Genomic DNA, 15,366 nt, shown 5'->3' on the forward strand with positions numbered 1-15,366 from the left:
AAAAAAGAAGAAGCTCGATCCATTATTTACACAACCCCCACACACTTAACCCTGCTCACTCAGCGAGCACAAGAGTGTGCTGACAGCGGAATGCCTTGAAGGGGTTGCTTTTGATTTCTTTTAAAGTAATTAACCTTCTCGATTTTTGTTTTCCTTTCACGTCCTTCGATACAATGAAAGCCATACCGGTTGTTGGGGGTTGAAAGGGTCAGAGAAGCAAAGACGAAACGAAATCATCAAAGCAAGTGGACAGGGATCACTCCACGCGCTTGATCCAGTGAAGGATTCGAATCGCTCCATTCCATCAAACCATGGCTCATCTTGATAAGGTTCACGTGTAGGTTCGATTGTTTGGGAAATTGTCTTCTTAACGCTGGAGGCTTTTCGAGAACCTCACAGCGCCTGCTTCTTAGAAGATCCGATCCGATGGCGATCTTCCTGATTGAAACTAAGGGGCTCCAAACAGCATATTGGTTTGGTCCGGTGCTTACGGGATGTTCAGTACTATAGGGCGATAACGGCGCCGGTCTTCACACGACAGGACCGGAGTTCCAATCCCATCCAGTCCGCCTCCCCTGACGTCGGGGTGACTACTTTACTACGGGTAAAATTAAGTCATAGAAAGCCAGAAATGCGAACAGGCCGAGACCTCTCGAGGTTGTAGTAATTAATGCCAAAGACGAAGAAGAGAAGAAGAAGATCGGCACCCCTTTCAATCCAATGCATTGAATTCGAATCCTAAATCAAAGTAAAATTGTAAAAAAAATATTGCCACCCCTTTTTACACCTTTGAGAACAGTAGTAACTGTGCAAAAACAGTAGTGATGGGCAAAATGATGGTTTGGTCGGAATCATTTCAGGAGCGCTTCGATTTTTTTCGGAATCGATGCCGAAGAGTAGGTCCGGAATATATTTCGGAACCGATTCTGGATCCGGTTCCGGATCCGATTTCGGATTCGGGTCCGGAATTGAATTTTTACTTGTTTATAAATATTTATTACTATTTAAAAGAAAACTGAAAAAAAACTGGAAAACTGAAAAAAAACTGGAAAACTGATGAATTTTGGTTGAATGAATATTGCCGTTTTATAAAAATGATTTTGCATTTTTTAAATTGTGCCTGTAGAAAAATGCAAAAACAGCTTGAACACGTCGTCACCAAGGGCAACCAGTTGATGATGGTTTGCTTAAGCAACTTGCTCGCAACTTTAAGGACCCGGTCTCCATCACAAGACCTTGGACTCTACTGCTCCTTGATTCGATACCTCCATTATATGGTTGGCTTCTGGCTAATCCATATCCGGAAACGGTTCCTGAATCGGACCCGGAACCGACAACATAATCGGAGTCGAAGCAACCATCACTAGTTACAACTAGACCTTGGCAGCAGAATGATGGTATACGACAGGGGATTAAGCAAACAGTTGGGATTCATAGGACGTGACCATTCTGAGGGTTTTTGTCACATGGACGGCTTCCATCCATCCATCTTGTTCAGGATATTCTACAATGCCCCTATGCCTCTAGATCAATGCTTTGACCATAAACGATGAATAAATCGAGTCGGTTTCTGCATCAATTTCTACTTTCTTTTAAACGAAAATATATTTAACTCCACCACATACTTCATGCCAACTGTACGGAACACCTGAAAACCGCTTGAAAACTGATTGAAAACTCCCTTTTTCGATTACCGCAATTACCACCAAATTACTTCAAACCCCACGAAACTTAACTGAACTAAAATTAACGGGCCCTTTCCCGCACAGTAACCACGCAGTTCGAATATCTATGCTGACAGTGCTTAATGAATAATGCAGACCGATGGCAAAAAAAGAGAGAGGACACGGACAACTTATTTGACGCACCTCGCGCTTTCGAATGCATTTCACCACATTGCATTTCAATTCCATCGGAGCAGCATGATGGCTTCACTCGTGCGTCCTCCCCCCCCTCCCCCGCACTTGTCAGTAGCAGCAACCGATGTCACTCTGAGCTGGCTGGCTGACTGGCTGGAAGATGTCAGCTTTATAAGCGGGCCTTATGGTTGAATGTATTTTACGCAAGTCAAAAACACTCGCCCTCGCTTCTCCATTATATGCTGGCGCGAGCCAGTGCTTTTAACTGTAGCTAAACGTGACTCGGAACTCGGATACTTCCCACAAAACGCTGCTAGTTCTTTCGACTATCCACTTGCCCAAAAACCCTCCCTTAACAACATGCTTTTAATATTAATTATGATCCTTTATTCATTACATTGCTCTTCGATCCAACATAATGTGCCCGTGTGGCGACGCTTTTTTTTTTTTGTTGCTTTCTTTTCGCGACCGTCAGGGGGTATGCTGAGTTTTGTTAATTATAATAATTTACTGTGTTTTCTTGCTATCTTGCTGCTGCTGCTGCTGATCTAATGCATACGCATTCCCATTTTGCAAAATGGGGGGTGTTTTGTGTTTTCCTTAATACAATCCGCCAACTTAGTAAGCGCGCGCGCACATCATCCGTTGCTACCACTCTGCTTTGCTTCGAGTGTCAGGCTCGCTAAGAGGGGATAATAGAAAAGATGAAAACGGATGCAACGCAAGGGTTGCAAACAAACAAATCGTACCGTTAACACATAGCTCAAGCAGCTCTGTAAAGAAACGACGTACTAGGAAGGTAAGAAGGTTCGTAACGTAAACGGCGTTTCCTCGCTTTCACATTTTATTGTTTCTGTCCTTTGCCCTGTGTGTCGATTGGATGTAAAAATAGTGTTGTTTTCTTTTGTTTGTAAAAGCCTTCCAAACGGGTGACGTGTATAAATGGATTTGTTCGGGGAGTGTGAGTCGACGAACGAGCAGTGGTCATCCTCAAACGGGACAACCACCGATGGTCGGTTTGGTTTGTTCGTCCTATCGGGTACGGAGAGTTGCGTTCAGCTTTGGTTCAATGGAAACGGGCGCCAGTGAGGTTGAGATTGGAAAATCCATCGGCTGCATCTGTGTGCATACCGCATTCACATTTCGTGTTCAGGTTTGCGCATCTTTTCACAGCCAACGAAATGTTACGCTGGGTTAATGGTTTCTTCTTCCGGATGTTTTAAAACACGTTTCACAGGGGATATAGCCATACAGAGTTGCCCTTGACTATCCTGACCACAAGGTCCAGGTTGATGTGCTAGGACTAAAACCACAAAGGAAGTGTAACAGACGATCGCCTAACTAAAAGCTGAACCAAGCTGCTTCTTCCCCCCAGGCAGTTGAAGGTTTAGCCGAAGCAAAACACACGATCATAACTAGCAATATAATATATTCTTTGGAACGGGAAGCTTATCCCGGCAGATCAAAAGTAACAGTAACGTAAACCGTGTTCCTCTTTTTTCCCCGGTGTAAATGCATGACAATCTGTGACCTTGCTCGCTGTGTGTGTAGAAAAAGTAACGTTTCCCTTTTACCGAACGCACCACCCTTTCTCTCTCTCTCTCTCTCTGAGTGTGCTAATTTCCGCAAGCGCTTTCAGCGTCTGTGGAAAACAGGATGAAGATGCATAGATGCAGTTGTTGGTTTATACAGTGCTTTACATTATATATGACCCCTTTGCTATGACGCATTTATATGGATCTGATCTGATGTTTGATTTTCTTTGATCTCACTTTTTTTATCTCTCACCGGCTACCCGAGGGGTGGCAGAATATATTCAATTTCCCATTTTTTTGCTTTCCAGAAGGCAATAAAAACGATCAACCGAAAATCTGATCGGATAATCTCTCATGCACATCTTACACTTCTTCCATCCCACCCGCTGCCTGCTGAGTAATGCGTACGCGCCTGTGTGTGAGTGTGTGTATTGTATATATGTATATATGCATATGTGTATCTACAGTTTTATATATCATTATCTCTTTGTCCCTTGTACACAGTAGCTGAATTCCGTTCTGTTTTCCGTTGTATCGGTCATCGTGGTAGTGCCCCCGGTCAATAAAATGCACAATCTGCAAATTGTGCAAATTATTCTCTTCCATGATTTACTTTTGCTTTTGCTTGCCAGACACATGTACACCCTTCTCGGATCGATTCGAAACTGCTACACCTTCTGCCATCCGTTTGATCCTTCTCTATGTATGGATAGTAACACCCTGTCCCTTTTGCTTTGAAAATGTATGCTCCAACATCATTTGTCGGCTCGCATTAGATACACCCTAAGTGCGCTTTTCCGCACAATCTCTACTGCCGATTTGTTGAATAATATTACACACAATTATGCTTCATGCGTCCGTTTTTCCCCGTGACACAGCCATGCTCGAGGGCTGTACAGTTGTGAGCGCTTAGTGGGTTTGCTATGTTGTATGCGTTTTTCTATGTAATGCATCGTTTCTTTTGCAGTTGGGCACCCCACTGATTGGTGTACGTTTTCCTTTCATCCCTTATTAGTACCCCGTGGACAACAGTGCAATGGGGGTGTGTGTGTGTGTGTGTTTTGCTTGGATTGACCTAAGATAAGACTGCACACACCCGGTGACCGGTGATTTGATATTACCTTACTGTACCCTCCTCCTGCCCTCCTTACGCCGTTCCTTCTTGCCCTGTGCCCTGTTGTACACGCCACTGGGGCATTTTATTTGATTTTATTTTTCCCCCAGCAATGACCCCTCTCTTATCAATCTTATTTCATACGTTTCTTATTATCATGCGTTAAGTTACTTTCTTTCTGTATCATCGCGTACAAAAAGCATCTGATTTGCCTTTTTTTTCTGATAGTGCACTGTTGTGTATTTGTTAACAATATCATTCAATAAAAACTATTTCATTTTGTTTCTTTTCACACGGGTTTTGTATCTCGCTCTCTCTCTCTCTCTTTCTCTCCGTTCACATCGCTCGTTCAAAAATTCTCTCACATTCTCACTCGCTTCCCGTTTGTCGCGAAACGCTTTGTTAGTCATCATCGTCCTGCGTCTTGTAGCGCCCACTCGCTTTGCTTGGTTGGTGCTGCTATTACCCCGATTCTATTCGGACAATGATCCAAAAACCATTCAATCACACTGTTCAATATGAATCCCATCCCCCACGCTCTTACAACCGTTCGTGCCGAATCAGCCAACCAACCTCCTACAAACCTTAGCTAGTTGCATGCTCCGTATCGCACCACACCTTAGCTGCCGAAGGAATTTTGTCTTGAGCCCGCCGAGGCACCGAACGTACGCAGAATAGGCACAGTCGAAACTACTGCCGGGCTGTTGCTGCCGGTAGCCACGGTTATGGTGGATGCTGTCGAATATGCCGCCGACACTGACCTATCCCTCCCGAGCGCATTACCACCCGTGCTGCCCGATGAATGTTGGCCCGGTGTAATCCAAATGGGTGTCGGTTTGGGAAGTGGCACCGCCGGCGGATACGGTGGTAATTGTCTACCGGAAGAACTACCAGCACCGCCAGACATCGCATGCGTCCCAGTGGAACTCATTAGCGCGGTAGTCACAATTGCCGGTGGTGGCGGAGAAAAGCACGAGCGGCCGGTGGAGGAGCTCGATGGATTATGCGTCGTGCCCATCGGATCTGACGGATACTGCGGAGCGGGCTGGTGGTGTAAATGAAGCGCTTGCATCTGCATCACTGGCAACGTTTGTATCGACGGCGGTGGTGGTGGTGGTGGTGACGGTAAGGAACATTCTTCCTCCCCTTCTTCGGCAAATCCACGCCTTTCAAGGGCGCCATCCGGCCGGAGGGAAGATGGCGTAGCGGGTCGTAAATGCGACGTGGTCGTATCGTTAGCAATGCTCGATTGGTCAGAAAACACGATTGCTCTTATGGGGACATTCTTCAGCAACGTCGTCGAAGAGGATGCGCCGGATGAAGCAGCAGCCGATGCGACACCACCGGTTGCTGTGGTAGAGGATGCCGTACCGTTTAATGCGTTAGCTCGATCATGGTCCTGACACTGTGCTACATTCTCCGCTGCAGGATCGTACGGCACGGACGTACCGGTAAGCATTAGTTCATCTTCCCCTTCGGCACTGTTGGAAACATTAGTTGCATTGCTGGTGGCGGTGGTGGCGTTTGCCGACGAACTGGCTGTTACTGATGACTTCTTTTTGCTGCGTCTCGTTAGGTAGCGGTTGAGAAGGGAGAGAAATTATTATTTCCGTTTATTGGTTGGATTTTGATTGCGCTGGGGCGTCTGCGGCCGCTGATTGTTCGTTCCGCTGTACTGATATTTAGCCTTCTTTTCCGATGGCTTCAGAATCTAAAATGAATGAACCCCCCCCACAGAAAAGCACGTTAATGTCAATGAAAATTGCCGTCGAATCGGAAGGACTGTGCTTACATACCTGAAACGAACACATTAAATTCGCGTCGACCGACATCATGCCGCCGGCATTGTCAAATTCACCGCAATAGTTCGGTGCGGAAAAGAGCGTTACTAGCGATCGCCGGGCAAAGAACTCGTACCCATCCTCCACGACCTGATGCGCCCGGCAAATGAGATCCAGCTCGTGAATAAGCAAAAACTTGGCCACAATGTCCACGCCGAACGTAAAGCTTACGCCACGATCATTCTCCCCCCAGCCCTTCACGTCCTTGTCCGGATCGCTCCACAGCAGATCACACAGCAGCCCCGTGTCGGGCACATCTGTCGGTCGCATTATGCGTTTAATCTGTTCCATGTGCTGTAAACGAAAGCAGAAAATCAAGGAGAACCATTTAGTAGCGGCAAACACAATCACGCGCCAGCAGACACTTACGTTCAAATCCGGGCTTAAGCCTCCGTGACAGCAGAATATTTTCTCATCAATAATGGCAGCAATGGGCAGGCAATTGAAACAATCGGTGAAAGTTTTCCACAGCTTCACGTTGTACCGCCGTTTGCATTCATCGTAGAAACCTAGGTTGGGGTGGAAATCCATCATCATTTTGCTCCGCAGGAAAAAAAAAACTATCCCGTACGCTCTCTTACCATATATCCTATTAATACTGGCACACTCATGATTTCCGCGCAGTAGGAAAAAGTTTTCCGGATACTTAATTTTGTACGCTAACAGAAGACAGATCGTTTCCAGCGACTGTTTGCCTCGGTCCACGTAATCGCCCAGGAATAAGTAATTGGCCTCCGGGGGAAATCCACCGTACTCGAACAGTCGCAGCAAATCTGTGTACTGACCGTGTATATCACCTGCGGGAAGCAAAGAAATAATTAAGGGCGTTACGTAAGGCACGTAAGCTGAAATGTTGTTTCGCTTTTGAATCGTTAATATTTACCGCAAATTTTAAGTGGAGCCTCCAATTCCAGCAGTATCGGTTGTTGTAGGAAAATTTCACGAGATTTTAAACATAGCGCTCGAATTTCTTCCTCTGGCATAGGTACCGATTTTCCTGGACGACATCCTCGAACTGATTTGTATGAAGAAGGAACAATAGGTAGGAACAAAATTTATTTGCCGTTGTCTTAAATTCACCAAATTTTAACCTCACTTTGCGGTGAAGCAAAAATTATTTCAAACATAATTCTGAGACTTATTTGTTACTTTCACACTACATTTAACTGTGGAGTCAAAAAAACGAGTACATTATCAGTAAAATTATGCACCATTCCATCTCCCCCCTTAGAAGCAAGCTATAGGCTTCTCTTGAGCCGGAAGTATAATAATCTTCAGTGCAGTTTTCTACAGCAAAACGTGTACTGAGCAAAATGACGCTATAATTGAATTATCCGCACTGCAAAAACACACTAATAATATGTTTACGTGTGTGCGTGTCAGGCTGGAAGAGCATAAAGCAATTAGACGAGCAACGGTAGGGATGGGGTTCGGAAATTGTGACCCGGATATTCAAAGCACTTTTCCAGCAAGACAAACATTGAAATATCATATTTTGGTCATATTTTGATAAAGTTAGTTAGTTTCAATTAAATGTATTCTTTCAAACATTTATTCTTCTAAATAATCTCCAAAACTATATACTTGGTAAAGCTAAGCATATTGCACCGGTATCATCCATGATGAGCGTCCTTCAATGCACCACCCACAGGTGTAAAAGCTCCTCAACAAAGGCTACACACATCGTTAAGGTAAATCACGGCTAAGTGACACTTTTGCATCGTCAGCTGTTATCGTTCGTGTTGCTATATTTAGCCAAAGCTGCATAGCATCGATGCAATAACAAGTCCATTACTCGAGACGACCGAGAATCTATGAGGACCCAAGTTATGTCCAGCAGCACATGATAAAGGCCGTGCTTCTTCTTCTTCTTCTTCCTTGGCACTACAACCTCATGAGGTCTCGCGGCTTGCCATTGCTGGCTTTCTATGACTTGATTTTACCCGTAGCAAAGTAGTCAGCCCTACGTACGTGGGGAGGCGGTCTCTGGAAGGGATTTGAACCCCGGCCGTGCCGTGTGAAGACCGGCGAAGTTATCGCCTCGGCCACCGGACCGCCCCAAGGACGTGCTTATATCGGTTAATATGGTGCTTTTCCAATCCTAATGGATAAAGAACGATCAAACAATTTTTTTATGTATTCTACTACTGTTTTTTTACTGTGTAACTTTTATTGCAATTGGCAAATTGACAACTCAACCAAACAATACCCTCATCAATGGATGAAAATCTAAAAAGAGTATTTAAAAAATGAAATCGATTGTACAAATGCTTCTGCAAAATCGGGAATTGATTTGTAACTATTTATTACCGGATGCTAGATTCCGATAAATTCAATTTTGTTTTGGAAAATCTACAATGCGCCTGAATTTGATGAGCAAATAGCTTATGGACACACTCATTCTATTTGCGATGCAATGCAATGCAAGCATACGAGAAAGTAGGCTGGAATATTTCCTCCAAATAAAATACACCTTCAACATTCAAATCCGCTTAAAAAGGGAGCTTTCTCAAATTAAATCCCTGAGCATCATTGCACTACAACCCGTTGCCCCCGCTGGGAAACAGTTTTCAATTCACACAACCCATCCAACCGATGCTATGAGAAGGTAATCAAGGCAACGCGATGCATTCATTCGCGAAACAAGCCACGAAATTATCGCTCCACAAACCCCTGTTGCGGGCTAAACAATCATCTTGTAAGCGAAGATTTCATGCCGCTTCCAGAGAAAATTCTAGTTTCCCTAAATGTAAATCAGACGCAAATGTGTCCGGCACGTGCCGGGACGCATGAGGTATGCGGTAAGAAAGACTCACACAATGAGAGACGGTTTAATTGCACCTAATTTACGATCGGCGAACAAACCCGGCCGCCCGTTGCAAAGAAATAAAGCAAAAAAAAAACAAAAACACAAACGTGACCCAAAGGTAACACCCCCCACTTGCGGGGGTGGGAGCCCATGGAGGCCAAGTCGATTGTGTTTTGTGAGCACCCGTGTGGGGGGCAAGGGTGCTATTAAGAATGGTGACGTCTGTCTGTCGTCGACAATCCTCAACCATGTATTTGTTGAAGTAGTTAAATCGTCATCGGCCGCATCGCGTGAGCCTAATCGAATGCAATTGATGCACGAATTAATGGGGCAACCGCGCCTTTCGTAACAATAGTTAAGCAAATGTTGGTGTGATGCTAAATGGTACTGGTGAAAGATAACAGTAGTGGTAGAGGCATCGACACACCGCGCCACGGATACACCACACACATCGACCGTGGTGGAGCGTTGAATGATTGAACATTGTGCACTTTACATCCTCCCGCATTGTAAAGCAGGCACACGTTTCGCTGGAATGAGCAAATTACAGGCCTTGTAAACTAAACTAGATTCAGTTAGTTTTTCCTCTTACTATTCATCGCGTGAACGGCTTCATACGAAATTACTGCCTAACAATCTCCATTCATTCGTAACGGCACAATTCCAATCTTAATAAAAGTTAAAAAAAAAGTCAAAAAAAGATTGAAAAATGATTTATATCGCTTTTACAACAAAACTGAAGCAGGTAAATCAATCTGATGATAAAATCACCGTTTCATCGCTAACCCACATTGAATTACCGTCACTTCACCAGACACACATCATGGCCTTATCTTTGCTCCACAGTCGACCTAGAACGGTGATCATAAAGCAAAACATAGAGGTAAGGTAAATAAACAATCAAGTTGTTCAAAATCATCCATCTGTAACGCTCCACACCGCAAGTGGTTGCCGGTTGAAAGCAAAAAGCGCACTGGCCTTGAACTTCAAACTGCATGGGGAGACGTAAAAACCCTCAAGTCTGGAGAGCACGGTTCCACGTAGCCGGCACCCATATCTGTCCGGAATTATGTATGCAAACGTTAGCCAATGGCAGGGTACCGAGTAGCTAGTAATTTACTCATCCCCAAAAGCACCGAAGTCGCGCCGGTGATGACGCGCATGATGACAATTTCGTTACGCTTCGATTTGCGGGAGGAACTGTAACGCGGGTATATGAAGGAGCATGTGCAGCGCTACTGACGCTGATGTCAGGGCGGAATTGAGCTAGCTTCTGGTGTTAGATTAACATCCAACTTTCAATATTAACATCCCGATGTACCCATTAATAAGTCTCTAGTTGGTACACTAGTACCAAGTACACTCTTGACTGGACTTAGTATCATATCTAAATTAAAGTGATATAAATAAAATCCATTTGAAAAACAATTGACCAAAACCGTTGTAGCAGTGTTCATCCTTTTAGACACATCCGTTTGCTGATTTCCACCGATCCGTAATAGAAAATGTCGTGTAATCTTGCGTTAAGCTTGCATCCAAAAACAATTTTAATCACCGTCACACACTAACGATAAGTTTACCAGATATATTTGAAGAACGCAAAATACTGACCTGTAACGAAAGTAAAACAGAGGGGGAAAAAACAAAACAGCCATTAGTGATGATAATACTTAGAGCTCATGTCACGGAACGTACTACTAAAAGACAACACACATCAATGTTTAGCCTAAGTGCATAGCGCAATACATCCGCAATCATTCAACAGTATACGTTACGAGCTAGAACTAGTGGGACAAGAGCAGGAAACGCGCGCGCGGTACGCTTTTTCGGTAAAGCGCACCCGGAAACCAAGACAACACAGCTCTACAAGAGGATAGTGCTAAGCTTGTAGTTGAGTAAACCAAAGGAGGAAGGATTCTTGTTAAAGAAAACATAGCATAATTAGAAACCACAATAGAAATCATGCTCACAAACTGCTAGGTGTAGTAAAACTGGAGAATCATATTATCCGTTGCCGTCTTCAAGGAACTTCAATCAAAAGAAGCCACTTGATGTGAAAGTTTCCCACGGGATAACGCTGATGATAGAATATATTACCCCTATTCCTTCCTTTATTACTGTTAAAAGAAGTAGAAATTGACAAGAGTGAGTTGAGACTGATTGATTGATTCGGTTTCCGAAACTCAAATTCCAGGATTATCTTCTGTATGATTCTTATGGCCGCAATTTAACCACCAGAATCAATCAAGCAAATGTATTACAGACAACAGATGCAGGTTGGAAGATTATATGAGCATTGCGCTCTCCATCCTCAAAAACACCAAACTACCCAATAAAGCTTAGCGGTTGAACAAAGGATAGCGCCTTGCTGTTGAAAGATTAATTAGATCATCAAATATGAATCACTTGATTAGTACGCAGACACAGGGGTGAGGTGTTTTCAGCAGAACGGAGAAAGGATTCTCTTCCAGCTTTACTTTACGCCCCTGCTTTACGTAGAAGAGAATTGATCAGTATCAAACTGGTATACGTAAAGATTATTGTGCACCCACAATTTCCCTGAAGTCTCGACACGAAAAAAAAACCGCAATAATTTAACCATCCACACAAAATATTATACGTTTTTGTTTCGAAAACCAATTTCCGATAGGAATATAAATGTATTCCTTCTCTTCCGACCCACAACATCTCGGGCGATTTTATGTGGGATGATGGAGGCGCCCGGTACTTGCGAAAAGGCTTCGGCTATGTGGATCTTATCTTTGGAACCTTTTTGTTTACGTTTGTGCTTAGCGATGAAAAGAAGCCCCTCCACCAGCACGCTACAAACTGCCAGCCGTACCCACAGCTTTCGACCTCAGAAGCTGAAGTTATGAACCACAATCGTTGGGAGATTTTCTTCTGCCACGCTGCAATCAATCATTCGGCTCAACCTACGTGAATATAACGCTAACGCAGCTCATATGCTGATCCATCACCGTCGGCGATCCTTTGACTGGGTTCGTGTGATAAGGGGAAAAATTCGCCTCCTTAAGGTTGGTTTAAGGTTTGGCGTGCGTCTGTTTCCTTTCATGAGATGTGACGTATCAATCGAGCTGTTTGTAAACTAATTATTAAAGTATCGAAGTAAAATCAAATTTACTGCGTATAATAAAGAGAAAAAAGAGCTTTCTACACTTTATGGTGAAAATAAAAGCTTGACTTACTACTGTCTTCTGTGAAAACTACCTCTGCTAATCAATTTTGAGCATCAACAATTAGCTTGATAGAATTAAAATGTTTGCGTTTCCTTAGCATATTATAAATGCCAATCGCCACAGCACATTCATATCCCACGATAAAGTTACAGTAAAATCCACGATGCAAAAAACAACCTCCTCACGCTGGAAATCAAGATTGCTCGCGATGAAAGTTGCAAACTTCTCCCCTGTAAGCATATCACATTATTCACCCCCGGGGCTTATTTATTGACCCTCGGTGCTCGACCAGCAACAAAACAAAGACCGCTGCGCTGATGGACCAAATTTATCAAGCCGAACGATCATCCAATTAAGCCGTAAACGATAACAACAACAATAATCGCAAATAAAATATGGCCGAGGCAAGTCATAACCCTTTCAAGCGCACGCCACCGCTGCCCGCGCGCCGTCAATTCATCCATGATAATGACATTGACAGCTAAATCAGCAACACAAACGAAATTGGAACAGCATAAGGTTCACCCCGACCGCGAGAGTGCTGACTGAATAAACAATGCTGCCTCCGGTCCTGCTGCCACAACAGCTCCTCTCGGGACTTTGGTTTTCCCTTTTTTTTTAATCCATTCCTGTCGCGCTGGCACGTGTGAGCAATGGATGCGCACTGCAGCAAACCTACAGCAGAGAAAAAGCTTTACGACATTCGGTTCGCCTTCCAGATGGTTCTGCAGCGTGTACACGACCGGCCAAGGACTGGATGAAGCACGAATGGATTTACATATTCAACGAAGAGGTTTGATCCGCGCGAGGATGAGAAACGCGGACACATACATTCCTTCATACATATGTAACAGGTAGTTGTTAACAATATGTTCAACTTGTTTTTTGAGGACTCAAAATAAAAAACCATTGTCAGGCACGGGAAAACAGCTGACGTGACCTTAATCAAACAGTTCTGGCTTACTCCAACAGACTATTTGAACATTCATATTTAATGTTAAGCACCATTTAAAGACACAATATTTGAAATCATTTCCTTTGAACGAGACATCTGTGAGTTAAATCACTCACAGTACAGACAAGTACCTCTGTAATATCTGTAAACCTTACCTTCGTAATTTCACATTGTCACATGACATGTATTAAAACAACCGTTTAAACTATGCTCTTGGTAAACAGTAAACTGCTGTTTGTAACATAACCGAAATGGAAAACATTTACTTCACGTAACAATGATGAGTTACTCTGTACAATCGATCATTAAAACATTTTACGCAAAAACACTCATCATCTAGCCAATGTAAATCTACCAACAGACAACTAAAAACACTTAAAACGGCAGGCAAACCGGTCTAATTAGAATAAAGAATTAGACAAACAATACGAGAAGAGCGGAAAGTGGGCATAATACATAACACATTAGAAAGACACAACCTTGGTTACATACAAACAGAGCACAGGATTCAGAAAGACAGAGAATTACACGTTCACACGTGCAAACGAACAACAAAACGCAAACAATATTAAGGAAAACCCATACGCAAACGAAACGCTTCAAACAACACAATCAATAAACCGGACAGGAAAGGTTAACGGAGCTAGACGTAATTCAACAAACGGAAAAAAAAACTAGACGTCTACATAAACCGAAAAGGAGCAAAAACTAATCATACAACGAAACACTACGCCCGAATGCAAACTCGTAAAACGCAACACTCGAAAAACTCAAATCGCAAACGCAAACGAAAACAAAGGAATGTATATCCGGCATTCCGTCAAAGGCGCGGCGCTGCTAATCCCCACTGAAAATTCGTGTTGAGAATATCTCTTTCAGTTTGCCCTTTTCCGGGACTCCTTTGCGCCTGCTGCTGTTGCAGTTTGTGGAAGCTGTTGCACAGCGACATGACGCACGGTGGTAGCAACGAGAGTGCAATGCGAGGGACGATCGTCGTCGGAGGCATTTTGGTTTCATTTTCGGTTGGATCACGGGCAGCCGTCGATCGTCGGTGTCGGGCACGGGAGTGGAGAAGAGTTGTACAAGATGATCCGAAAGAAAGCAGATAGAAAGGCAGGATTACAGCACAATAGAGGTATTGGTATGTAAGTGGGGCGATGCGTTTTACGGATAATGTACCACCGAATTAGCAGAGTAGCGGAAAACGGTTGTTGGTGTGTAAGTTGCGTGCCCCCATTGGGATTTTCCCAGGCAGAGACCCATCAATCGTTTGCCAGTTACCACAATAATTTTCACGGTTACATTTATATATATTGATGCATTGGATCATCACCAACCAGAACCCAATATTTGGCAGCAGCAGAAACCCAAACAACCAGCACAAGACAGTCGGACGACAGACAATTCGGTAACGTAAGCCAGAAGTGGTTGTTTAGCGCAGTTGCAATTGTAGGTGTTAGATTGGTTTTGTGCGTAGAATTGTCGTGTTTTGCGTTGTTGTACGTCGTTCGAAACGAAACGAAATCCAGAATATATAAAGCAGCGGGAAAAGAAAGAGAAAAAGAAAAGAGAAACAGAACGAATAAATAAAGCCAACAGAACCGGTCGCCCGATTGTTAATAAAACGAGAGCGCATGTGTTGTACAAAGAAAAAATTATTTTCATTAAAAGTAAACCACGAGCATAAAAAAGATGAAGCTGATCAAAGGGGGGGGGAAAGTATGCAAAGGGCATATAGCATGTGTATGTTTTATAATGAAAATTATACATGCCAAATGATGTTGTGTGACCAGTACAGTGAGAAATACTTGAATGAAACCGCTTAAAGCCGTGATATTACCTTACACATGCAAAGGCTGGAAACTGATAAGTAAGCGCACGATGGTGAAGTAATGAAATCAAAACGAATTGAACTTTTTTTTATTTAACTCCTCCTTTCTCTTTCAGGCCTGCCGGAAAACGCGCCTTTAGAGGTGCTCCCTAACATAACAAGAGGAAGCGGCTCTGAAGAAAGTGTTTTGAATATTTTCATTGAATAATACATTTGCTATCAATA

General features: G+C 43.6%; 2 protein-coding genes across 3 annotated transcripts; both read right to left on the reverse strand.

Annotated features, from left to right (window-relative positions):
* Window positions 1-2,223: 2,223 nt before the first annotated feature.
* Window positions 2,224-7,385, reverse strand: LOC118516590 (serine/threonine-protein phosphatase PP1-beta catalytic subunit). Of its 2 annotated transcripts, XM_036062553.1 has the most exons (5): window positions 7,233-7,385; window positions 6,931-7,146; window positions 6,719-6,858; window positions 6,305-6,643; window positions 2,224-6,219 (listed from the first exon to the last, which is right to left on the reverse strand). In XM_036062553.1, exons 1-5 carry the CDS (start codon window positions 7,330-7,332, stop codon window positions 6,112-6,114), a joined length of 903 nt encoding a protein of 300 aa, XP_035918446.1. In that variant the 5' UTR covers window positions 7,333-7,385; the 3' UTR covers window positions 2,224-6,111. The 2 variants fall into 2 exon arrangements, with proteins under 2 accessions (XP_035918446.1, XP_035918445.1); XM_036062552.1 differs by having other exon boundaries at window positions 6,719-7,146.
* On the reverse strand, window positions 5,128-5,967 carry LOC118516589 (uncharacterized protein Rv2082-like). Its single transcript, XM_036062551.1, has one exon. It carries the CDS (start codon window positions 5,965-5,967, stop codon window positions 5,128-5,130), a length of 840 nt encoding a protein of 279 aa, XP_035918444.1.
* Window positions 7,386-15,366: the final 7,981 nt, after the last annotated feature.

Source organism: Anopheles stephensi, unplaced genomic scaffold, assembly GCF_013141755.1.
Source record: "Anopheles stephensi strain Indian unplaced genomic scaffold, UCI_ANSTEP_V1.0 ucontig34, whole genome shotgun sequence".
Classification (NCBI taxonomy): domain Eukaryota; kingdom Metazoa; phylum Arthropoda; class Insecta; order Diptera; family Culicidae; genus Anopheles; species Anopheles stephensi.